At 41.4% G+C, this 27,466-nt stretch overlaps 1 protein-coding gene across 2 annotated transcripts in view; it reads left to right on the top strand.

Annotated features, from left to right (window-relative positions):
* MERTK (MER proto-oncogene, tyrosine kinase) overlaps positions 1 to 27,466 on the top strand; it is a 570,203-nt gene that overhangs the window by 447,057 nt on the left and 95,680 nt on the right. For both annotated transcript variants that reach the window (XM_078649038.1, XM_078649039.1), the window contains exons 11-12: positions 14,632 to 14,720; positions 18,232 to 18,327. In XM_078649038.1, coding sequence (XP_078505164.1) covers positions 14,632 to 14,720; positions 18,232 to 18,327 — 185 coding nt within the window. The remainder of the gene's footprint in view (positions 1 to 14,631; positions 14,721 to 18,231; positions 18,328 to 27,466) is intronic.

Raw genomic sequence — 27,466 nt, 5'->3', positions numbered from 1 at the left:
GTGACAAGTGACATGTCACCCATATTTCAAAAGTTCCATTAGGTCACTTTTCTTAAGGACCATTGTCTTTTCTGAATGCAACCAGGAGCTTCCTAGGTTTGCAACAAATGTACATTAATGTTCTCACTGCTTCCAATTGACTTCCGCGGATGCCAAGTTAAGGGCTGACAAAATGTTCTTTTTCGACCTTGGCCACGTCCGACAGAAAGATGATAGCACGTCAGTTTTTGCTTTGTGAATGCAGCTTTTGACGAACACTTTATTTCAGAATGGGCGTCTCGTGACTTTTGCAGAAGTAAAATTCAGCTTTTTTGTAACTCGAGCAAACTAGGCCCAAAAGCAGGCAACTTATGCTTTCTAGTATAAAACAAACACAAGAAAAGTATTAATGTAAGAAATAATGTAGATTCTGTATCCACCCCAGGATTTACTAATTAATTAACCCACCCGATTAATCTAATGTTACCTAGCAAATGCAAACAAATAAAGCAGCGTTTATATCTACCAGTCTTCATTAATCCATGCACCTAGAATAGTAGAAATGACATCACACAGACAAGGAAAAGCAAAACAAGCACATGCTTCTTTTAAGTTTGCAGCAGTTAGTAATGACAAAAACGAAAACAATAAATTATTTTATTATTTTGCACGAACAAAAAGATGCAACAATTATGCACGTTTATGAGCACACATGTTAGTCCCCCCATGTGTAAAGTTTAATCTAAGTTGTATTAGCACGACATATCACAAATCATTAATATTATTATTCATGTTATGGAAATGTGACTTCACGAGTTTAAACAAAATTTTGTTTTCTATCTCGCTCCATCAACTCCCTCATCTGGTGATTAACAAATCACCACACCAGCACTCAGAATTTTGGTAATTTAAATTTCCAAGAAATCGATTCAAATTCATTTGTATCAGTTATCCTAAAAGTCTGTTTCTGCATAATCTTTGGAATTAGCATAACGCTCTCTATGTAACTCCTGTAATTCGATCTCCCTTTCTTCTTCTTTTCTAAGTTTATAGATTCTTTTCTTTTCTTTCAACTGCTTCTTTCTTTTATGTAACAAACAACCTATTTTGGTCAAAATAAAAATGAATATTATTATAATCAAAGGTGCCAAAATCTTGCCAAGAATTGAACTTCCAATATCGTGAAACCAGTTTTTAATTGCTTGGAACCTTTTTGAAAGTTTCCCTGTAAAATCATCTTCTTCTAAAGGAATTATCTCTGAATGCATTTGTGTAATATTCTTGATGTACATTTCAATATTCTTACTTTCGTCAGGTATATATGTGCAACAATGTTGTACATGTAAAATGCCACAGACTCCTCCCTCTTTTGCTAGGAGTATGTCTAAAGCAAGGCGGTCTTGAATTACCATGGATCTAATTGCAATAACTTCAACATTCACTAATTGAAACCCATCAGCTGTGTCAGTTGATAATCTATCAACTATAGTGGATAATTTTCTGATTCTCCCTGCATTTAAGGTTATACCAACAAAAGGTATTACTGCTTGAAAAATATCTCCCAGAACTTCAGTAAAAGTTTCTCTTTTAACTCTATTTACATAATTATGAATTTTAAACAATCCTTCTGAATCTCTGTCAACATGAAACACTTTAGGAAAAACAATTCCCACATAACAAGTTCCATACCAGTGGTCTGGAAGGTTGTAGTAGGCTTTGTCACCACAAACAAAATAAATCCCAGGAAAGATTGGATCCTTTCCACCTTTGAATCCCCAACCTCCCAAAATCTGATAAGTATCTTCACAGTTACTTGCACCTACAAAATAATTATCAAAAAGTGTGTTATCTCTCCTAATGCAAAGTTTTCCACTAACTGGTTTGTCTATGTGAATTGCAATATTTTCAAGCATTTTGCCATTTAACTTCTCATCCTCTTTCTGCCAGAAATTAGACTTAGTCTGCTTGACTAATTCATTCCTCTTATAAATTGCTCTTCTCTCCTCAACCATATTCAAAAATTTCTTTCCTTCAGCACTTAATTTGCAAGTTAGATTATTTTTATAAGCATACTCATAAGTAAGTTCGTTAGTAACAAGGAAAAATTCTCTCATTTGCTTTGCTTTCTTGTGCTTATTTAAAGCATTTTCAATCTTAATATTTGCAAAAATTTCATCATAATTTGAATAGTAATATTCTAAACGTCCAGTTTGATAAAATAAGCTAGTTAACACACTACATGTTACAGCATAAGTGAGAGGAAGCATATTATATGTTACTCCCTCAGAAACAGAAGCAGGTAACTTAACGCAGACGTAGCAGTCTTTTGCATCCATTACCTTAACATATTCACTCAATAGCTTTGTGAATGTATTACTTGAAAAATCACTAATTGATTTATCTTGATGAATGTTAGGCTGATGATCAATAACTTTTGCGGACGCACTATGTTTAGTTTGGCTAACCAGAGCTTTGCTTGTTATGTTAACTTTGTGTAATTCTCTATTCATCTCTAAAGGGATAATCACAGCCAAAACCAACCAGAGCAGAATTAAAATGAGCAGACACACCAGAGTCATCTTACAGCATCTCTTAAAAACAGAACACTTTGAAGTGCTCTCCTTAACATAAGGCATTTTTGGTTAGTTTAGCCTCAAAATAAAAAAATAAAACAAAATTTTAAAATTCTAAATTTATATTTACACCCCCCTTTTAAAATATATATATATTTTTTTTTTTTAAAACCCTAAACAAGATTTCTTCGACCTTATGTCATACATAAGTTTTTCTTCAACTAAACAGTTTTTCTTCGACCTTGTGTCAACTAACAAATTTTCTTCAGCCTTTTGCTAATTTAATGTTTCTGTACTTCAATCATTGTCACTAATTTCTTGGACTTCGTCTTCTTCTTCACTACTACCATATATGTCAATAACAGGTGGAATTACTAAATAAGTCCACTCAGGAGACTTGTATTTTTGGTTTGGTCTTACTATTCTTTTTTCTTTTCTCGACACTACTTCAATCTTCCTTCCAACTCCAACTTCTTTTCCAGGACTCTTTTGACTACTGATTTCTTCAACTTGTTCTTTTGGTTTCTTGATTAATCTGACTCTCAATCTTCCACCAGGCCAGTAGTCTGCTTTTCTCACGTACTTCTTCTTTGGTTCAGAATTATTTGATTCTGACTTCCAAGTCCTTTTCTTTCTGTTTTCACTTTCACCATCTACGTCACTTTCTTCAGTTTCGTAATCTGAAATTTCAATTGACTCAGGAACTTCTCTATTCGGCAATTTCACTCCTTCAGGAACTTCATTTTGTTTTCCATTACTGGTACTCGGTAATTCTTCTTCCTCCTCTTCTTCAATTACCCTTAACTTCCCAGATTTCGGATTTCTGTTCCTTACTTCAGAGTTTGTTCTCTGCCTTTCGATACTCTCCTGGTCTGAAACCTCTTTTTGTTCTGCTTCTTTGTCTTCGATAGAGACAACCGAATCCTCAGTTATCTTTCCTTTTAATAGATTCTCTTCACCTTCAGAATCTATTTCAATGATTTCCAAGTCTTTTCTTGTCAAATTTCCATTCACTGGCACAGTTTCCAGATGTCGACTTTCTTGTCGATCTTCAAAATCTGGATTTATTTCACCTTCTGTTTCGCCTTCTGCTTCAGAATCAGAATCATCTGTGGTATCACTTTCAACATCAGAACTCTCAGGAGTTGGTACTGGAATAGTATGACTAGGATGAATCCAGCGTTTCAATCCTCTGCACTTTACAGCATTAGTAGTGATCAAAATTATCTGCCTAGGCTTCTGCCATCTAGGAGCTAGACAATTCCTTCTCCGATGTACTTTCGTTCTGACCCAATCGCCAGGTCTCAGATCATGTGTCAAAACCTTTTCATTTGATTGTGCTTCAGTTCCCACCTGATTAGACACAGAAGTTACCATATCAGATAACCTTTTACAGTAATCCAAAATAGCACTGTCATTTATGCTCAACAGTTTACCTACAGGTACAAAAGCTTGCCTCATAACTCTTCCCATTAAAATTTCATGAGGACTCAAACCTGTCTTTTTATCTGGTGTACTTCTTAATGACATCAAAACAAGTGGAAGAGCATCAGTCCACTTTACACCTGTTTCAAGACACATTTTTCCAATTCTGTTTTTAATTGTTCCATTAATTTGTTCAACCACCCCTGATGCCTCTGGTCTGTATGCACAGTGTATTTTCTGCTCAATGCTCAAAGCTTCGCAAATTAACTTCATCAGTTTGTTATCAAAATGGCTTCCTCCATCACTCTCAATAGTGACTGGAAAACCGTACCTTGGGATGATTTCTCTGAGCATTAGTTTTGCTACTGTAATTGAATCACAATGTCGTGTAGGGAAAGCCTCTACCCATCTTGAAAACAAGCAAACAATTACAAGCACATATTTCAAACAATTGTGTAAGGGCATTTCAATGAAATCCATTTGTAATCTGGTAAAGGGACCACCCTCTCGACCAATTATTCCTGTCCCCACCACTGATTTTCTGTTTGGATTCATTTGTTGGCATGACAAACACCTTTGACAAAAAGATTCTGCAATAGTTCTAAACTTAGTATTGAACCATGTTTCTCTGAAAAGTCTAACCATAGAATCTCTTCCTAGATGTGCTGGACCATGATATAATCTGGCCATGTCAGCAATCAAGCAATTTGGTAAGACTACTCTGCCATCTTTGTAAACCCACACTCCATCTTCTTCACGTGGTCTACAATCTGATCTTAACCACAAGTCCTTTTCTTCATCTTCTGCTTCATTTTGTAAATCTCTAATCTCATGCCATGTTTCTACAACTGTTGTTAGCATTAATGAATTTGAATCAGTTTCTTTACTTCTCTCCCGATTGTATGCATAATTTTTCCTTGCGCAGTATTTAGCTGTTTCATCTGCGAAGGCATTTCCCTTGGAAATATAATCAATTCCTCTAGTGTGCGCTGCACACTTAACAATGGCGATTTCTTTCGGCAATTGTATTGCTTCAATTAATCTCCTAATGAAAACTGCATTTTTAATTGGTGATCCTGTTGATGTCATGTATCCTCTCTGTGACCAGAGTTGTCCATAATCATGCACAACTCCATACCCATACTGACTATCAGTAATGATGGTAACTCTTATATCTTTTGATATTTCACATGCACGAATCAAAGCAATTAATTCAGCCACTTGTGCTGAACGAACTCCTTCAAGACATGATGCTTCTTCGACATCTTTGACTGTACAAACTGAATATGAAGCTTTTAAGACACCTCCTTCGGATCTTAAGCATGACCCATCTACAAAGTAGACAAAATCCGATTCTGACAAAGGTCTGTCTTTGATGTCTTTTCTTGGTTTAGTGCAGAATTCCATGACATCTAAACATTCATGTTCTGTTTCAATGTCATCAACAATTTCAGAATCAGGCAGTAATGTAGAAGGATTCAGATTTAAACATCTTGAAATTGAAACATTATCTGCTCCTAGTATGATTTTCTCATACTTTGTCAATCTGCTACTTGTTAAATGCTGAGTCTTACCTCTTGTCAATAATATTTCTACTGAATGAGGTACAAAAACTTTCACAGGAAATCCCATAATGATCCCCTCACTTTGTTCGAGACTAATACTTGTAGCTGCAACTGCTTTTAAGCAACCTGGTAATGCTTTTGCAATTGGATCAAGAACTGCAGAGAAGTATGCAATAGGTTTCTTTAGATTTCCATGTCTCTGAATCAACACAGATAATGCACATCCTTCTCTCTCACTGCAATACAGTTCAAAATCTTTCTCATAATTTGGCATACCTAAAGCAGGAGCTTGACATAAGCTCTTTTTCAGGTTTTCAAAAGAATCCATCTCAGCATCATTGAGAATAATTGGATCTTTTACATCTGACTTTCAGTCTTTGTAGTGGTTTTGCAATTACTGAAAATCCACTTATCCATTGACGACAGTAACCAACCATTCCCAAGAACATTCTGACCTGTCTCTGTGTTCTTGGTGGTAACATTGCTTGAATCATTTTTATTCTCTCTATTGTTACTTGTCTTTTTCCCTTTGCAATTCTGTGACCAAGATATTTTACTTCTTGTTTGCAAAACTGTAGTTTTGCTGGGGACACTTTATGTCCTTCTACTGCAAGGCGATTTAACAGAATTATTGTGTCTGTCACACAATTTTCTCTTGTCTTTGCAGCTATCAACAGATCATCAATATACTGCACTAACGTTGACCTACCAGGTAAATCTAGGTCTTCTAATGATCTTTTTAACAATTCATTAAAGATTGAAGGACTTTCTGTATAGCCCTGAGGGATTCTTGACCATCCGAGGGTCTTACCTTGGAATCTGAAAGCAAAGATTTCGTAACTGTCTGGATGTAAGGGGACAGTAAAGAATGCATTGCAAAGGTCAATGACTGTATACCATTCAGCATCATGTGGAATCTGGAATAGAATTACTGCTGGATTTGGAACCACAGGACAACATGAAACAACAATTTGATTAACCTTTCTCAAATCTTGTACGATTCTAAATGTTCCGTTAGACTTTTTAACTCCCATAATTGGTGAATTACAAGAACTACTCTCCATTTCTTTTAATACGCCTTGTTTGATTAATTTTTCAATTATAGGTGTAATACCTTCAATTGTTTCTGTTTTCATTTTATACTGTGGAATGTTAGGAAATTCTATTCCCTGTTTCAATGTAATTTTTACTGGATCTACATTTTTCATTAGACCCATCTCGTTCCCAGTAAAATCCCATATTTCAGATTTCACTGTTTCCTTGAGTTCTTCAGGTAAATCCTTTTCTTCAAATGCAGGAAACAATTTTGTTTCTTCTGCTTCCATCATCATCATTGTCATTCTGTATAAACCATCTTCCTCCATTGTTTGTAACTCAACTCCATCAGGAGAACAATATATTCTGCAATTCATTTTACATAGGATGTCTCTGCCCAATAGATTCACTGGACTACTATTACAAACCACAAATCTGTGTTTGTCTCTGTAATTTCCAATTTCAACTGGAACTGGATCAGTTAAGTCAGTTTTAATTTGCTGATTACTTACTCCGACAACTTGGATGGTATCCCCAGAGAGAGGTAGGTTTTCAATTTCCACTGATCTAACAGTAGAACGGGTAGCACCAGTGTCCACTAGAAAAGTGATGTCTACATCATTAACTTTCCCGTTTACAAAAGGACCAGACTGGTCAACCTCAAGAGTGGCTCCAACAACACACTCTTCCTCCTCTCTCGGGCACCGTCAGCAATAATCATCTGAATCGCTGTCTTGACTTTCTGCTAATAAAAATTGTTGTGAAGCATTTTGCATTTGGACTCTTTGTTGCTTTTGCTGTTTTTGTGGTTTTATTACCTGTTCACTTCCCTGAAATCCCACGTTTGGATTATATTTTTGGACTCCCCCACAATTCGGAAAAGGTGGTTGTGGCAATTGGTCTTGACGATTATTCACCTGTTGCTGTTGCTGTTGCTGCAACTGTCGCTGAATATTTAATTCGTTTAACCCCTGTTGCATCTGTAGCTGTCGCTGCAGGTCAACACCATTCTGCATCTGTGGATTCAATAAGGGATTCTTTAAGTTTTTAGGAGGATGAGGACACTCGTCTCTCCAATGTCCAATTTCGCCACAATTAAAACAAGGTAATCTTTGTTTCAACTCCTCAATCTTTGGGCTAAATTTCTTTGGGAAATTATTACTTTTAAACTTTCCTTGTATCTGGTTTGTATTTCCAGTTTGAACAAAATTAGTGTTCTTATTACCCATGCTGGCAATCTGTTGCTCAGCCACTTTTACCTGAGCCCACATGGCTTTCTCCTTGAGCTTTTTCTGTTTTACTTCTATTTCATCACTGCAATATTTAGCCTTTCTTAAAATATCATCTACAGATAGTGATTGCCATCCGACAATGCTATTTCTGATCATTTCTCCAATTTCAGGTTTTAGTCCATAAACAAATCTATAGACAAAATGGCTCATATCCTTTTCGTCTAGTTTTTCATAACCACTATATTGTTTAAAGATTAACAGTAGTCTTTCATAAAAAGAATGAACTGATTCTTTTGTTTCCTGTTCTGTCCTTTCTATTTTAACCCAATCGACTTCTTTGGGTGGAATTTTGTTTTTCATCCAAACAATCACTTTTTCATAAAAATCCATTACAAGTGGATTTGGAGCACCTGTTTCTTTGATTCGCTCAGGTTCTGTTTTTGGCCAACTAATTGATATTTTACATTCTGTCCAAAGATCTGATGGAACGACAATGTCAAAAAATCCATCTAAATCAATCCACAGAACTTTTGACACTTTGATAAATCTATCGACTTGCCTGTACCACTCAACTGGTTTTTCCCTCAATTTCGGAAAGTCATTTGTAAATAACAGAATGTCCTGTCTCGACCAAGGGACATGAACATATCCTCCACCTGCAATTTCTCTCATTGGAAATTGTTTTGACAATTTTTCCAATCTTTCATCTTCCTTCTTTTTCGTCCATTTTACTCTCCACTTATTCAGTTCTCCTAGCTTTTTGATATAAACAATCAAATCTTTTATATGTACTATTCTTCCCATTGAGTTCAAACTCTCAATGTCACTTTCTGAAAAGTCTAATCTGTAATGTTTCGCAAAATTCTTTTGTTTGCTCACATCGATTTCAAGTTCTGCTGCTAGATCCTCTAGTTGATCATATTTATTTTTTGTTTTCCACTGAATGCTTTTACAAATGAACAGTAGTTCATCATCTCGATAGTAATTTAAACTATCTGGACCGATTGTTCCGATTATTAATTCTTCGATATTCGCTTTTAATTTGGCCACATCAAGTTTTGGTGTGGTTACCCTGACTTCAGGACTCCCTATATCTGATATAGCACCCATTGGTGTTTTTGGAGATAAATCCTCATTAAAGGTTAAATCAGGCATTCTCGATTTAGAAGAGTTAATTTCAGATAAGTCTGAATAAAATTTTTCAGCAACCTTTTGAATTTCTGCATTCAAAGGAATAGTTAATCCTGTCTTGTTTGTTTCTTTTTGGTCAAATACAGGCTGAACAGGACCAATCGTTACTGGAACTGTCACAGCTTCCATGCCTTTTGTCATTCTTTTTATTAATTCTTCTTTAGATCTTAAATATTCATTATAATCGACATCTTCAACATTTCTTGCCTCTCTTATATAATCTTTTGGAGCTTCTCTTGCCCTTGGAGCCATTGTAAAATGTCTACCTTCATTTCGAGCATTATCAAATTCTGGTCTTCTAGGTGTTTCAATGATTTCACAATTATTTGGATAAAGTTTAGGAGCTTCATTAATTGGAGGTGCACTCGGTGAAGTTTCAGTAGAAACCACCGGAGTAGACCATGATCTAGGAGGTCTCAAAGGTTGATTCTTTCTAGCTGTAGTATATATTTCTTCCATAACTGCATCCTCAGATTCACTTTCCATAGATTTCCCTGTAGGAGTACCCATTACCATTTCTTGTATTAAATACAATCCTTCACTCATGTTTCCCTGTCTCCACATTCGCAATCTATCTTCATGAGTTTCTCTTCTCCAAGGTGGATTTTTAGAAGGTCTTTTAATTCCACTAGCTTCTCTTTGTAACTGATACATCTCATCTTCCCACTCAACTAAAGCTTCAAATTGAGTTGGTCTCGGTTTCGGAACAAGAGCATTCATTTTCTCTCGTAAATTTCTCAAGACTTTTACATTAAATGAACCATCATCAGGCCAAGTTAAAACACCGTCGTTCTTAGTATAGCGTTTCCAACTATCGAACCATAAGACAGTATGATATCCATATTCACCTTCCATATACGCTGCAGGTGTTTTATACTTATGAAGTAGTTTACCACCTCGCGTTTCAATTTTCTTATCAGGTGAAAATAAATTCTTAAACTTCTGAAATAATGTTGGCTTTTTCTCAACATGTTTAAAATGATAACTCATTTTTAAGAGTTAAATCTAATTCACAAAATCGTTCGTAAAATATTTCCGGGATGTTCCGCAAAACAACCAATCCGTGCGCGAAACACACCAACAAGCCAATGACAGTTGAGCTACGTCACTTTTCTGCTCAACCAATAAAATTGGAGTTTTTCTGAAGGACCAATCAGCTTACAGGTCGTCAGAGACTCAAGAGCCAATCAGAATATAGCTTGTGACGTAGGTCACCCAATCCCAGCGCGGCTCTGTGACGTACACAGCAGCTGCGGTTTCTCGTTTCTCACTCCTGGCGCTTACCCCTCCTTCACAAAATCTTTTCACAGCGCCATTTTAAGAACACTTTTCAGTGTAAATTAATTCTTAACAATGACTATAAGGACATCATCTGTTCGTTTCACTATTTAGGATAGTTTACATACATTCAAGTATCCACACTTCGGAATAGACGGCGCTATTCACACTAAGGATAATATCCAATTGTCAGTAGAGTAACCCTTACTCCACCCTTCTAACACGTATAATTATGAACTCGCTTTGCTCTGAACGCACCGCGAAGTGACAGTTCTAAGAGTTCCACTTGAACATAAAATACAAATCAAATTCGCACTTTCACACGGAAAATTCCCTAATTTCAAACACACATGAAATCCGTACAGGACTCTCACCTGTTTATAGAAATCATGCACCGTTAGCAAAATAACGACGTTATCCGTACAGGGCTCTCACCTGTTTATAGATATGAAACATGTACCCGTACAGGACTCTAACCTGTTTATAGATAGTCATGCACCGACGCTACTTTACCCTTCATTCAAGCTCGGATATAACTAATACTCTTATCACAGTGAGTTTTATGGAAGGCGCTTTGTCCCTATTCTCATGCTGCTCTAATTTCTTAGAAAACCCTCACTATACAAAATTCACACCTAGCCCTAAAACTGTGCTGCTCGGCGACAACACTATGGTACACGGCGATACCTCTTGTGATACTCGGCGATATCACTACAAACAGAACAGATGGCTTGCGTGACTAATTTCTCGCCACACAATCTATACCGGTATAGTTTACAGATAGCACGAAAAACGAACTCAACATGTGTTAAAACGTCGATCCTATTTCCATACCATAACACTTTAGTAACCCTTAGCAACCAACATATTACCTTGGTTACCCTTAGCAACCATCAATTTCTGCTACCAGAGAATTGATCCAGCGGGCTATAGAAAATATATCATAAACAACGCTACCCAACTTCATAACCTATAAACAAAATTCTATACTAAATTATGGACCCATTTATAAACCTGACATATTTTGGGCCTACTGAATCAGGTGGTCAGATTAAATCTATATACACATTATCTACAAACTATATACAATTTTATACATCTGCGGAAAGAATATTGTCATTAGAATAAATCCTAATTATTTAAACGACCACCATAGGCGACGTGATCTAGCTAATAGTAACCTGCACTTCTGAATAACCAAGACCAGCTTGTTTGTCAAAAGTAAGATTTTATTTACTAAATTATGGTATTTTAATTGATAGTTTTATAAAAGTAATTTATTAGCATTGAAGCAAGCATGATTGTAAAGAAACATGAGAAAAATACAATTTAAGCAAGTGAATCAAAGTTAAAGTGAGTATTTAAAGTTTAGCATTTCTAAAACCTAAGTCCCTAACTGAGCTAAATAGATAGAAATTAAAGTAAAGTTCTTTGAGGATTCTTACGTGCTCCACGCAATGTCCGACAGCACTTCACCCTCATCGGAAAGTCAGAAAGCAGCAGCCAGCCCATCCCTAGGGGCATGACTTTTTATACCTTTCTACACTAACTAAACTACGCAAAGGAAAGTTTTCAGAAATCTTCGACGTCCCATTGGCTGAGAGTGACAAGTGACATGTCACCCATATTTCAAAAGTTCCATTAGGTCACTTTTCTTAAGGACCATTGTCTTTTCTGAATGCAACCAGGAGCTTCCTAGGTTTGCAACAAATGTACATTAATGTTCTCACTGCTTCCAATTGACTTCCGCGGATGCCAAGTTAAGGGCTGACAAAATGTTCTTTTTCGACCTTGGCCACGTCCGACAGAAAGATGATAGCACGTCAGTTTTTGCTTTGTGAATGCAGCTTTTGACGAACACTTTATTTCAGAATGGGCGTCTCGTGACTTTTGCAGAAGTAAAATTCAGCCTTTTTGTAACTCGAGCAAACTAGGCCCAAAAGCAGGCAACTTATGCTTTCTAGTATAAAACAAACACAAGAAAAGTATTAATGTAAGAAATAATGTAGATTCTGTATCCACCCCAGGATTTACTAATTAATTAACCCACCCGATTAATCTAATGTTACCTAGCAAATGCAAACAAATAAAGCAGCGTTTATATCTACCAGTCTTCATTAATCCATGAGACTTATATGCACCTAGAATAGTAGAAATGACATCACACAGACAAGGAAAAGCAAAACAAGCACATGCTTCTTTTAAGTTTGCAGCAGTTAGTAATGACAAAAACGAAAACAATAAATTATTTTATTATTTTGCACGAACAAAAAGATGCAACAATTATGCACGTTTATGAGCACACATGTTAGTCCCCCCATGTGTAAAGTTTAATCTAAGTTGTATTAGCACGACATATCACAAATCATTAATATTATTATTCATGTTATGGAAATGTGACTTCACGAGTTTAAACAAAATTTTGTTTTCTATCTCGCTCCATCAGTATCCCTTGAAGGCTCACTATCTCTCGTCTCTCTTCTGTAGTCTCCTTTTCCTCTTAGTGTGTTTTTTAAGGCTGTTTCTGTACCCTCTCCACTTTTGTTTTGCTGTCTCTGTGCCCTCTCGCCCATTTGTGTCGGTCGTTTCTTCCTTTTCATGATCTCTGCTTTTCAACAAGCAATTCCGCACTTGTATCCCTACTTCTGTATCCGACCTCATCTCTTTCTGCAGGCCCCTGTGCTGTCACCTGATTCTCACCGCCTGCTGCTGGATGCGGTTCGTACCAATCAGAAGGCTGGATTCAGCATGGTGCTGATGCAGGTGGTGACTCTGGAAACGAACAGAGATGCAGAGGAACAGATACACAAATAGTTATATGAAGGAAAAAAATATATTAGTCCCTAGCCTTGAGTCCTAAATCTCTGCATTTTTATTTATTTTGTTATCAATCCAATACCGACTCCAAATCTAGCTTTTACCACATAAGACATTAAGACAAGTATACCAAAATACAAACATATACAAATACATATACAAATACCCCATCTTTCCTGCCCGTTATATTTACATACGGATGCGAAAGAAACGTAATTCTAGAAAAGCATATCGAAAAAGAAGAAAGAGATAATCCAATACACATTCGAGGGGATACATCAACCGAATACGATTAAGGCATACAATATTATTGTATACACGTACCTTAAGCTAAGTAGAGGGTTGATGTATCCCCTCAAATGTGTAATGTACTACCTCTTTCTTCTTTTTCGGATTGCTTTTCTTGAATTACGTTTCTTTTGCATCCGTATGTAAATATAACAGGCATTCAAGATTGGGTATCTGTATATGTATGTATTATTGTATATTTGTCTTTGTGTTTTGTGGTAAAAACTAGATACCAAATATGTTTTTGACAACAATTTTTGAAGTCGGTTTTGGATTGATAACAAAAGAAATAAAATTGTAGAGATTTAGGACTCCTGGCTGGGAACTAATATATTTTTTCCCCTTATAGAACTATTTGTGTATCTGTTCCTCTGCATCTCTGTTCGTTTCCAGAGTGTATTCCTTGCCCGGATGCGGTAGGATTACCAGGGCAAACCCCATTTTGCAGGAGACAGGTGGTGATGGCACAGACACTGGCAGAGGGCCCTCCTTAATAGAATGAGAAAGAAATATGAACTGACATAGGCATTAGGAGCAAAATTGTATTTAAGAAAGTTAGTTATTCAAAAGCATGCTTCTTAACCTGTAAATTAAATTAAATTAATAACCAGCCTTACTATTAACCTATTTAATGGTTCTCCATTTACCGGCCTGGGAATGATGAAAGGCAAAGTTTAGTTTCCTGCAGGGATTTAAACCTGTGACATCTAGAACACAGCAGGTGTTAGCTGTGAGTGTTCAGCTCAATGTGTCATTGTACCACCTTATTTACTATCCACGCATAGCATTATTATTAACATGATATAAATAACTTCAACTTACTTTAGTCATCTGTGAGTCAGGCTTCAAGGCTGTTGTTTCCTTTGGGGTCCTCTGAAGGACAATCCTGTTATCAACATGGAGACTCGGGCTACATTATGACTAAGCAAAACACTGCTGTACTTTGGACGGCATGTGCAGCTTCCTTTTCATATTGTGAAGACTGAATCACATCTGGCCATCTGCTCCTGAAAGAACAAGCTGCCAAAGCAGCCATTTTTTATATAATTTTAGAAACAAGTGGCACGTGTGTGAGGGAAATGCGGTACATCACCAAGAATGTGGCGCTACATTCCTCCATTGTGTTTCCGCCTTTAGGTGACTCAGCGTATACTTGTTTATGTAATCGGTTCTGACTAATCTGTACAAAGTCTGTGGGACCACAAGCCGGTTAAAGAGTTCATTTTTTTCTGTCTTTGCCTTCTGTAGGTATGCGTTTAGCAGTGCGAATGAGTCGGATATGGTAGTGAATTTTACAGCAAAACAGACCTACTGCCGGAAAGCCATCGAAGTTACATGTAAGTTATTTCTTAGCTTTTGCTTGCAGTCGTCCTTGGAAAATGGGGCATGAGGGAGATAAGGGGAAAATCTGCGCAGAGAGTATGCTTAGGGCCTTCTGTAATGAATGTCAGGCAACTTCAGCAATGTCTTTGAATGTCAATGTCAGGCAACTTCAGCAATGTCTTTGAATGTCAATGTCAGGCAACTTCAGCAATGACTTTGAACATCTGGCAACTTCAACAATTACTTTGAACATCTGGCAACTTCAACAATTACTTTGAATGTCAGGCAACTTCAGCAATGTCTTTGAATGCCAATGTCAGGCAACTTCAGCAATGACTTTGAACATCTGGCAACTTCAACAATGACTTTGAATGTCAGGCAACTTCAGCAATCTCTTTAAATGTCAATGTCAGGCAACTTCAGCAATGACTTTGAACATCTGGCAACTGCAACAATGACTTTGAATGGCAATGTCCGGCAACTTCAGCAATGACTTTGAATGTAAATGTCAGGCAACTTCAGCAATGTCTTTGAATGTCAATTTCAGGCAACTTCAGCAATAACATTGAACATCTGGCAACTTCAGCAATGACTTTGAATGTCAGGCAACTTAAGCAATGTCTTTGAATGTCAATGCCAGACAACTTAAGCAATGACTTTGAACGTCTGGCAACTTCAGCAATGACTTTGGATGTCAGGCAACTTCAGCAATGGCCTTGAACATCAGGCAACTTCAGCAATGACTTTGAATGTGAATGTCAGGCAATTTCATCGATGACTTCAAATGTCAGGCAACTTCAGCAATGTCTTTGAATGTCAGGCAACTTAAACAATGACTTAGAATGTCAGGCAACTTCAGCAATGTCTTTGAATGTCAATGTCAGGCAACTTAAGCAATGACTTTGAATGTCTGGCAACTTAAGCAATGACATTGAACGTCAGGCAACTTCAGCAATGCCTTTGAAAGTCAGGCAACTTCAGCAAAGCGTTTGACCATCAGGCAACTTCAGCAATGCCTTTGAACAGCAGGCAACTTCAGCAATGCCTTTGAAAGTCAGGAAACTTCAGCAATGCCTATGAAAGTCAGGCAACTTCAGCAATGACTTTGGATGTCCGGCAACTTCAGCAAGGGCTTTGAACATCAGGCAACTTCAGCATGACTTTGAATGTAAATGTCAGGCAATTTCATCGATGACTTCACATGTGAGGCAACTTCAGCAATGTCTTTGAATGTCAGGCAACTTAAGCAATGACTTTGAATGTCAGGCAACTTCAGCAATGTCTTTAAACGTCAGGCAACTTCTGCAATGTCTTTAAACGTCAGGCAACTTCTGCAATGGCTTTGAACATCAGGCAACTTCAGCAATGCCTTTGAAAGTCAGGCAACTTCAGCAATGCGTTTGACCATCAGGCAACTTCAGCAATGCCTTTGAACAGCAAGCAACTTCAGCAATGCCTTTGAAAGTCAGGAAACTTAAGCAATGCATATGAAAGTCAGGCAACTTCATCAATGCCTCTGAAAGTCAGGCAACCTCAGCAATGCCTTTGAAAGTCAGGCAACTTCAGCATTGACTGTATGTCGAGCACCTTCTCCATTGTCTTTAAATGTCAGGCAACTTTAGCAATGACTGGACGTCAGGCAAATTCAGCAATGACTTTGAACATCAGGCAACTTCTGCAATGTCTAATGGTGTGAACTGTTTGTATGAACAAGTAAATAATGTGAACCAGCATCACTAGAGCCTTCGTTCTCACTATTCCAAATTTGTTGGACAAAAGGGCTTCATCAGCTTAAGGTAGAAAGAGAGTAACTAATTGTGTGGAGGAAACCAGGAAGGAAAAGTAAGTGTATCGTGTGGCCTCAAAAGCAGGTGGGAAACCGCTTACATTCTCACAGGCAGAATGGACCCCTTCACTCTCTGTGCCAGCAAAGTTCTTTCTTCTATTTTACCAAAACCAAAATCTTCTTGCAGTCTTCTCAGTATTGCTTACTTGTTTTTCCCATCTCTCTTTTTCATTTCTCCTCTACAAGTCTCAGATTAGTTGAACGGTTTAGTTGTCATGTGCCATGACAGTGTTTTCTGCCCCTCGTTGATCTTTGCCGTCAGATCCAGGACCAGAACATGCAGCCCTAAGATTGTCATGCAACACAAGCTTAAACTCGTAAAATAGTTGCTAATGTGGTGGACATTAGATAGTAGCAAGTGTGAGCTGTAGAAATGAAAAGAAGAAAGTTCCTAGCATGGTAAGAACTGAGATGACGAAGTACTGATACGCTAGAGCTGATGGCTCGAATACATAAAAAAAAGTATGATCAACCTCTAAAGCACCTGCAGCATTGGCATAGGTAAATAGTGTGCCAGTACCATTGGCCAGGACATAGAGAAAAAGAACCAATCCATGTCCCTCAGTCACAGGCACCCATATCCTCCTCTTTTATCTTAGTCCCATAGATAGAGATGGAGTAGCTTTCCATACACTAACTGCCTGGAGTCATGGTGATAGAAGACTAAAGCAAGGTCTCAAAAGTTTTACATTGCCATGCCTCCATATCATTTTACTTCAAGGGCACTACAAATCCACTCCACATGTTTGAATCATGGTAAAAAGCATAAGCAGTTATGCAATGAAACTCACTAAATAAAATTCTCGAAACTGAACCTTAATGTGGCCTGGTAGCCAAGAGGCATGTAAGGGAGATTTTGGCTACCAACTGCACCACAAATTTCCCGCTCTCTCCACTGGCTAGCGTTGATAAAGGTAACCAGCCTACCCACTCCCTTAGATAGGAGAAAGGAGTTACTAGTTAGCTGCTAGACCTGCATGGATGGAATCGTAGACTCCTTTTACAATTGGGTGGATAAAACAGGAACAAATGGGAGGATTAGAACTGCCACAGGACCTGAGCCTTCTGCGAGGAACAAGGTACAGTGGGGGACTTGGCATTCCCTGGCCCACTAGTTCAGTTCCAAGTATTCTATAATGGAGAATCCCTTCAAGTGAATACCACTCAGTGCTCTGTCGAAATAAAGCGTGGACTCTTGCTGTGTCAATTTATGTTTATTTTACATCTTCAAATTCACGATTAGCAAACTAGAGAATGTGGTACCCATTTATTCCCTGAGCATGTGTGAGTCTCTTTGATCTGATGTTAATCTTGCTTATGCCAGTCTTTTACAAGATCACTGGCCTTTTTGCCATGAAATGTACAGAAATATTGCTCGAGGAAAGTGTGTTTCTTGGGGACTTGCTGAAGTGTCTTGTGGGTGTGCTTTTAGGAGGTCTTCCTAAACTATACACCCCTTCTATTCTCACTGCGAAAGAGATGATGCACTGTGAATATGGCAACAGTCATTTGAACCTGCGGGGAAGGGTTTTACTGTGAAGACCAGTTATAGGATTAATACTTTACATGCATTGTCTAGTGACCTACCTTCCTCAAGCTTTCCATGAAAACCCTTAAAGAATGTGGTATATCTGTGTCCATTGTCCTCGAGATGTTAATAAATGCATATTTTTTTACAGTGAGTAATTTGGGAATAAGTGAAGATCTTCAAGAAAAACTCCGGGATGTAATGATTGACAGAGATACCCTTATTCTGGGGAAGGTGCTGGGTGAAGGTAAGACATTTGGAATGACAGGCCTTCCATTTGCTTTGCGTTTCATAAGCATTATCCACACTTGGAAGCATATGGACCCCCATCTGTTGATCGGTGCTAAAGTGTTTTGGTATGACTACTGAACTGTGAAAATTCCCTTTGTGGAGGAATTCTATGGGAGAAACTGTGTGCCTTTTCATATTGTCATTCATGGTGTAAGAATTCCTTAGGATGTAATGTCATCTCGGATTTCACTGGTGAAGTCTATGGATTGACTGTAGATTTGTTTACCCTCCATGTGTGCCTGAAATGACTTGTTGTCTGATTGTCGTATATATATGTGTCTGTATGTATAAATGCTCAGACGTGAATAGGGTAGTGGTAGAGTGTATAATGCAGTTCTACCTGGGATCGGTTGTCTGTCAGCTACCCTGGAAGTGGCCTCTTAATCTAGAAGAAACCCATTCATGTATTATTAGTTGTTTTTTTGTATGAGCTGGATGTGGCGAAGGAGCACACCCTCCCCATCCCACAAGCTATTGGTGGGATAGCTTCCATTAGCCTATTCCAGTGTGCTTGCAGTTATTCTCTTGTGGCCCGTTATGCAATCCCTATCACTAGACCAGAGGGCTGAGTCCACTTAGATGGTCTCTTATATGGAGCAGAGCCCAGATTTTCTGGTAAGTGCAATATCTGTACCGGTTTCCAACTTTAGCCGGCTTGGTTGATTTCTTAACCTGCACATCAAGCTATGATGTATGGGAACATTTGTTTCTGGAGGATGCTAATCTTCTACATATGTCAAGGTAATAAGAGGATTGATTTGGTCATCACAGATAATAAGTATAAACGAAAAGGTGTGACATTCTGTGAAGATCTTCATATAAGAGGTCTTAGCCATAATTACTTCTCATACCTTCGCTGTAGGGCTTAGACTTAGAATAGGGTATTCATACATAGGTCCTGATGAATGCCATAGACACCATTGGCATTTAGGGCAAGAAACATGTCGACCACTTGCTTCTTTGACTTACATTATGATTATGTCCTGCTACTTTCCTTTTCTTTCATTTATTCTAACCATAGATTCAGCCCATTATTAAAAAGAATACACAGGTTTTCCATAGATAATTTTTGTAATATCACCTAATCTAAAACTATCACACAACTGCAATCCTGAAATGAGTTCTGTTCTTTGGACTAGCTAGTCATTGAACTTAGGATAAAAAGATCTCTGGCAAAGAGCTCTGAAAGGAGCCCATTGGGTATTGCACACCCAACGTAAAGTGGAGCATTACCCGATGATGAAGCATGTCACCTTAGCGGGTGAGGGTCTATGCATGCTGAAACGGATTACTCGTAGTGCCTAATAAGATAAAAACAGATAGAGGATCATCGGTGTCCTCATTAAGCAACTATCTTTGTGGAATGTCACAACTTTTTAGGTTTTAAAGAGGTTATTAAAAGGGACCTATGATCGACAGATATATATTTTGATTTGTAGGGAGTACGGATAGACCACTAACAGCTAGATTCATGAAAGGGCTGTTTTGCGAGTCTTTAATAGCAATTCATAAGGAATCGCTATTAAGGACTTGCAAAACGGGATTCATGTAGGAATTGCTAAATAAATTGCGATTCCTACACATTCCTTATTTGCGATTAGCAAATTGCTAATTGCAAATAAGGAATAACTCCCCATTCATTCCTATGGGCCTAAAGGCCCATAGGAATGAATGGAGAGTTATTCCTTATTTGCGATTAGCAATTTGCTAATCGCAAATAAGGATGCGATTTCAAGGGTGCAGGGGTGTCCAAAGGACACCCTGTAGCACCCCTGAAATGTGAATTTACACTGATGTTGTGCACACACGTCCAAAGGACATGTGTGTGTGTAACATGCAACTTGGAAAAATGCATTTAAATGCATTTTTCTAAGTTTTAGCTATTTACCACGAGGTTTGACTTCATGGTAAATAGTGGTCCTAAATTGCGATTTCGCAATTTCAAAATAGTTCATGAATTGCATTTAAGGAATCTCAAATAGAGATTCCTTTAATGCAATTCCTCGCAATTGTGCGAATTCTTTAATAGCGAATTTTGCATTTGGGATGATGAATCCCAAATGCAAAAATTGCACTCGCAAAGGGCCAGATTCTCAGAATCTGGCCCTTTGCGAGCGCAATTAAGCTTGATGAATCTAGCTGCAAGTGTGCTGTGGATTGTAATAAGGGGTGGATCATGGCACTTAAGTACTTAAGTTACAAAATTCGGGGACAACCATATCTGGGTTTAGAGCCTTGAAGGGTGGACAGCATGCCCACAGCCTCTGCTTCCCCTCTACAAGTGACTGCTTTCAGCCATGACAGTGGACTAATTCTTCACCGAAGACTACAACTCCCAGAATGCCCCAATATGTTAAACTCAAGAGTAGAAATGCTATTTACTTGTGTCCTGCCAATATGGGAACATGTTGCAGCGCTCGTTCTATACCATATATGCGGATATATCTGCAGGGCTGTTAGTACGTGTGGGCGAAATCAGTGCCATATAGGCATCCGTGAAGTACTGGAGTTAATGAGTGGTCCAGCGGGGCAGAGAGCAGCAGGCCGATCCCAGCCACCAGCAGCAGATCGCAACTGGATACCTGCCAATAAGAATGCCCAGAATGATGATGAGCCTCCTGCGCGAGCTGGAATTTGAAAGTGAGAAGCACTAATAAAAGTGCGATGTTGATGATTTATTACTGATCGAGCAGGAACAGATGAAGAGAGGGATGAAAAAAGCAGTGTTTGTGCCGGCGGTTCACACATAGCAACACAAGCCCCCCAGGACCGACAGGGCGCTGCCGGAGGAAAGTGGAGCTCACACTTAAAACCGGAAGGGGAGGGAACCTATGAGGGGCCAGGAGGGTTGGGGAAGAGTCAGTGACGCTGCAGGGTTCTGAAATGGCGGCTCACCGGCACTTTTGTGCTTGCTTCTGGCAGCCAGCGAGAGCCAGAGTAGTCAGTGTCGACTGGCTCTTGCCCAAACTCTTCTGGGCTTTCCGAGCCCTTGACCTCTGCTCTAGGGAAATACCTCCAAAGCCAGTCTGCCAGATTTGCTTTGCTGTTGTCTTCGTGCTCGTGCAGTTGGTTGTGTCGCAAAGCTCACTGATCCCACATCCCTGAACCGAGTGGCTTTTGATCCATCTGGTTGTTCTGAAATATTCCGATCAAATTCTGCACAATGATATTTTCGAATGACGTATAATTTGCAGGCCATGTCCATACTGTAATGTGGCTAATTGCGCTGGCGCTAATTAACGCGGCGCCGCCGCATAAATAAAGCACGGGACACTTCTCTGATGGTTCGCGTGCCTCTGACTGCCATCGTCAGCCACGCCTCCTTTATTTATAGTTCTGGCGTATGGCGTCATACGCCAGTGCTGACGTGCCCCGGGCGGCGCGGGTAGACTGAACCGCTACCCGGCGCCCCAGGACACTACATTCCTTCTAACCTTTATTAAACAAAACGTTCATTTAAACATAATGGAAAATTTGGGATCTATTACCAGTCTCTCGTTCAGTGCCCATGGATCATCATACCAGGAAGTCCGCCAGCTGGAAGGACGGGGCAGGATTTCTCCGCAAACTGTACCTGGACTGCTCCCCGCGGAACAGAGGCATCTGCGGAGTGGCCCTCTGAGATGGACCACTCTCCCGGCCCGCGGCCGGAGAATCTGAGAGGCTCCTCTCTGGAGTCAGGGGTGGCAATGAATGGTTTTGGTCCGTCAGGTCCTCTTCTTCGTGGATGTACGGTTCGGGTGACTCCAGTCTATCATCACTCCTGTGGGGACTGTCGGTCGCTCCGATGAGGTCAGATCCTTGGGGAGGTGGCATACCTGGGTGTACCTTTTTGAAGAACGAGATATTGCGAGTGACAGTTTCGGTGCCTCTTTGAGCCGTCACCATAGTGCCGGTTCGGCGGCTTGTGTTCGAACGGAAGCCGGAACTTGCTCCCGGGATATCGGTCCTTAACGTAGACTTGGTCTCTTGCTTGTATTTCAGATTCTTTGGCTCCCCGCTTGCGACTGGCTTGGTTGTTGGAGTGAGTCCGATTGGCTAGTGTCTTCTCTGCATCGATTAGGGCTGGGGTCCGGGTGGGGTGACTCGGGATGGTGTCGCTGATCACTCGGCCCATTGTCGCCGGTCCAGGTGCTGCTTCCGTAGTGATGTGCGGGGTCAACCGGTATTCTCGCAGAAAACCATAAATGGCCCTCTCTATCGGCGTTCCGTCCGCATGTGCAATGTGTATCGCTTTGTTTAGCGTGCGCATGAATCTCTCTACTTCCCCATTGGCTTGGGGCCAGCGCGGGGTCACCTTTCGGTGATGGATCCCCCAGCTCTTCATGTAGTCGGCAAATTCCTGTCCTTGAAAAGGGGGGCCATTATATGTCTTGACAACCTCAAAGATACCATGTGTGGCTATTGTCTTCTCGAATTTGGTGATCACCTCCATGGCCGTCTGATTTTCAATGATCTCTACTTCAGGATATTTTGTGAAGTCGTCGATTATCACCAACGCGTAGCGTCCATCAGGAAGGTGCCCGAAGTCTGCGCTCACGCACTCCCACGGCCTCTGAGGGTTGTATTCCGTAATGACTGGATGAGGCCGATCTGGCGGTCCTGCGGCCTGGCACCAGGAGCACGTCCTGACTGTCTGCTCTAACATCGCGTCCATTCCAGGAAACCATACCTTGGCTCTTAACCGGCTCTTGGTCTTCACCATCCCCTGGTGTCCTCTGTGAGCCAGTTTTACTGCCCGTTGTGTTAGGCTGGCTGGCATGACTAGTCTTGGTCCCCGTAGAAGGCATCCTTGACTGTCCACGGACAGTTCTTCCTTCACTCTCATGAGGGACTCGAGTGTTAGTCTGGCTTGTTGTGTCCTTCTGCCCAATGTGGCTTGAATGGGGCGCCAGTTGTTTGATCTGACGGCGTCGGCCGCCAGCTGGAGGCACTCGTCATTGTGGGTGGCTTCTATGATTGTCTTCATGCTTATTGGTAGGGGTCTCGACCTTTCTAGCACCATCCGAACATATTCCTCGGTATCCTCCGCAACTTCTTTCTCTGCCCTGGTTGCCGCTCGGGGGTGTCTTGAAAGGTAGTCTGCTGGATTCGTCGATCCAGGTTTGTACTCCACCCTGTAGTCATACCCTTGCAGTTGAAGGATCCACTTCTCAATCCTCGGTGGCGGTTTTGATACTGATCCTTGGAACAGGGGTATGAGAGGCTTGTGGTCTGTAGATACCGTGAAGGCATGGCCGTACACATAGACATGAAAGTGCCGGCAAGCCCAGTGAATTGCGATTGCCTCCCGCTCTATTTGAGAATACCTCTGCTCGGTGTCCGTTAGGGAGCGGCTGGCATAGGCGATGGGTGCCCATTCTCCGTTTCCTTGAAGTTGGGTAAGTACGGCTCCCAGCCCGTAGGGTCTAGCATCCACAGCGACGTTGGTGGGCTTGCAGGGGTCAAAGTATGACAGTGTAGTGTCTGCTGACAGGGCGGCTTTCGTGGCTTTGAATGCCTGCTCCTGCTCCTGGCCCCATTGCCACATGGTGGTGGATTTTGTCAGTTCTCTCAGGGGCTTGGTGATGTTCAATAAATCGGGTACGAAACGGCCACAAAAGTTCACCATGCCCAGGAAGCTTCTGACCTCCGAGATGTTAGAGGGGGCTGGGGCTTCTTGGACGTCCCTCACCTTATCGGGATCTGGTGCTATTCCTTGGTCAGAAAAGGTGTATCCAAAGAAGCTGATCTTGTTTTGCAAGAACTGACATTTTTCGCGGTGTAGGGTTAGACCCGAGTCCTTGATTCTCTGAAGGACTCCTCTCAGTCTCTGGTGATGTTCTTCTACTGAAGATGCATAAATTAACAGATCATCGCTCACATTTAGGACTCCTGGTAGTCCGCTGAGCACCTCTCGAATGGTATTTTGGAATACCTCCGCGGCACTAGAGATTCCGAAGTTTTGGCGTCGGTATCGCCGGATGCCTACCTGCGTGGAAAAAGTGGTTATGTAGCGGGAATCCTGGTGGAGTGGTAGTTGATGATACCCGGAGCGGAGATCTACCTTCGAGAACCATCGGGCCCCGTTCAGCTCCCCCAGGATGTCATCTATGGTGGGAGTTAGATGTCGTTCTCTCTTCACCGCTGCATTCGGGAGACGCATATCCACACAGATGCGGACTTGCCCGGGCTGCTTCGGCTTGCGAGCTACCACGATCGGAGACACCCATGGGGTGGGCCCGCTGACCTTTTCAATGATGCCTTGTCTCTCCAACGCCTCCAACTCTTCCTCTACTTTTTTCCGTAGATGGAATGCTATGCGCCGGTGCCGCAGTGCCACTGGTTGGACCGATGGATCGATGTGGAGGGAGACTTCTTTCCCTTTCAGGCATCCGATGCCTTTGAAGACTTCCCCAAATTCTTCCATTATTGAGTCCAATTCCTCTTCTAGCACGGCCATGGCGAATGATATCAGCCTCAGTTCCTCCGCGGATTGCCCGCTGATTAGCATACCACAGTCCTCCTTGGTGACATATACTGTGGTGGGTACTTTCAGATCTTGGTGTTGTAGTTCTGTCTTGAAACACCCTATTAGGGGGATAGGTGTTTTCTGTCCGTACGCGAACACTCTGATGCGGGCTTCACGTAGGGGAGGCCGGATACTTAGCTGGTTGTATACATTGGCGGCCATCAACTCAATGGATGCGCCTGTGTCTATAGTGGCTCTTACTTCTTGTTGATGGATCTTGATGCGGCACTTCGGGAGACGTCGCTTCTTTCTTTGTGGTTGGTCGATTGCGAACACGTAATGAACCGGGTAATCACCCGTGTCGTCATCCATATCTTCGCTGTCTTGATCTTCCTGCACCACATGTGCCGCTTCCCTCTTGGCCTTCGTGGATCTGCAGACCGCTGCGAAGTGGTTCATCCACCCACATGCACTGCACTTTTTTCCTTTCGCTGGGCAGTCTTGCATGCGGTGTGGCTGGTCTCCGCAGTACCCGCACTCTTTTCGCTTGTCCGGCGGTTTCTTGTTCGCGTATTGGCGCGTTTTTGGCCTTACGACGTTCGCCTTCTCTGCCCTGTTGACCTGTTCCGTCTTGATGGGCCGGTGAAGGGCTGCTTCCATGTGGGAGGCTCTGGCCTGCGACAGTTATTTTGATCGCCCAAGCTTGAGGATGTCTGCTAGTGGCTTGCCGTCTTCTTGGAGTATGGCGACCCTGAGTTTGGAAGAGTAGCACCCTTGAATGATTTGTCCTCTGATTTCTTCTTGCTCGTCGCGGAATCCACACGTGCTGGCTAGCTCTTTCAGCCTCCCGTGGAATGCATCTACTGACTCCTCCGCATCATGCTTAGCTTGGCGGAATATGAATCTCTCGTAGTCTTTGCTCGCCATAGGCTCGAAGTGCGCATTCAGAGCATTGAGGAGTATGAGATACGTTTTTGGCGTGGCTTCCACAAGGGTTTTGTAGATTCTGTGGATATCTTTACCTCCCAGGTGGAGAAGCAGGGCTCTGCGTCTTTCTCTGGCGGTGCCCGCCCCTTCGAAGTAGATTTGGAGGTGATCTGTCCAGTCTTTCCATCGTGGGGCTAGCGATGACGGAGACCCGTCCACTATAAATGGCTCGATGGCGGGAATTGACGCAATTTTGGGGTGTGCGGAAAGCTCCTCGCCGCAGCACGTGCGTTGCTGCCTCTCTGATGTGCTATTTTATGCTGCTTCAAGCGTCAAAATGTCGTGGGGGCTCCCCTCTAGATGGCTTTCTTCCCCTTCTTCCTCCCGGTTTGCTTATCTGGCTGCACAGATTTGTGCTCAGTTGCAGAGCCACGTGGCACCTGGGAGTGTGCCCACTCACCCTCCTCCCTGCAGGACGTCGGTCCGGTCTCTCTGACCAATTGGTGGTGCAGGTCCACGGGGCTTCAGTACGTGGAAGCACTGCTCTAAGTGGCAGGGGGCTTGAGCTTATTTTCACCCTTCCATCTCTCCTGAAAGGCACCAGCTGGTATTTTGGGGAGACACCTTTTTCCAGCCTTGTGGATCCGGGGGTATTCTCCTGTGCAGAGGCCTAGCACGTGGTGGCAGGGTGGGCCTTACGAGGGTAGGGACACTGGGGGCGTGTCAGCAGCCGAGGGAGGCCTTCACAGCACAGCATGGGCTCTTTGTTGCCCTCGTCGCCAGTGTAATGTGGCTAATTGCGCTGGCGCTAATTAACGCGGCGCCGCTGCATAAATAAAGCACGGGACACTTCTCTGATGGTTCGCGTGCCTCTGACTGCCGTCGTCAGCCACGCCTCCTTTATTTATAGTTCTGGCGTATGGCGTCATACGCCAGTGCTGACGTGCCCCGGGTGGCGCGGGTAGACTGAACCGCTACCCGGCGCCCCAGGACACTACACATACTAATTAGCCCTCTGTAAAAAAAACAAGCATTTGCAATGCAATAGGTCTCGAATTTACGCAACATTAAGCTATTGGCATTGTAAATGACAATGCCTTTTATTTATAATTTAAAAACAAAAACATAAATAAAAGGCTTTGTCAGTTACAATGCCGATAGCTCAAGCTCGCGTAAATGCGAGACCTATTGCATTGCAAATGCTTGTTGTATATACATCTCCATCCTCACAAAGTGCTCATCAGGCAAGATCTTATTATCGTCGTAAAATTACAGTTGATTACACATGGCAAACGGTACAATTGGCTCCTCCGTCTGAGAAGGAGAACTTACCTCCTCTCCTGCCAAGTACAATAACAAAAGGAAGCCCCATGAAAGCTCCAGGCACATCTGGCACCACTATGTAACAGTGATGTCATTGAAGCGGGCGCCTGCCTATGTTTTCATCAGACACACTTTTCAAACCCTTGAATAAGCAACATGTGTTTTCAGTAAGGCCCTCATTCTTTGAGTCAAAGGTCTCCAGATTCGTTAATACTAGACCCAGAAAGCTAAAATTGTGGGGTTCAATAACATATGGGTGTAATATTACCACACCACTGTGAGTTTGTCCACAAGAAATGAGGATATATTGTGTAAACTAGTGATTCTGCACTGATTTAGGCATTGTACTCCCCAATTCTACATTTTTCGCAGATCTACTTAGCCAGGTTTTTTG

This window comes from Lissotriton helveticus, chromosome 6 (genome assembly GCF_964261635.1).
Source record: "Lissotriton helveticus chromosome 6, aLisHel1.1, whole genome shotgun sequence".
In the NCBI taxonomy this organism is placed as follows: Eukaryota; Metazoa; Chordata; class Amphibia; order Caudata; family Salamandridae; genus Lissotriton; species Lissotriton helveticus.
Note: the sequence above shows the minus strand (reverse complement) of the source record. Positions and strands in the feature narration are given on the sequence as shown.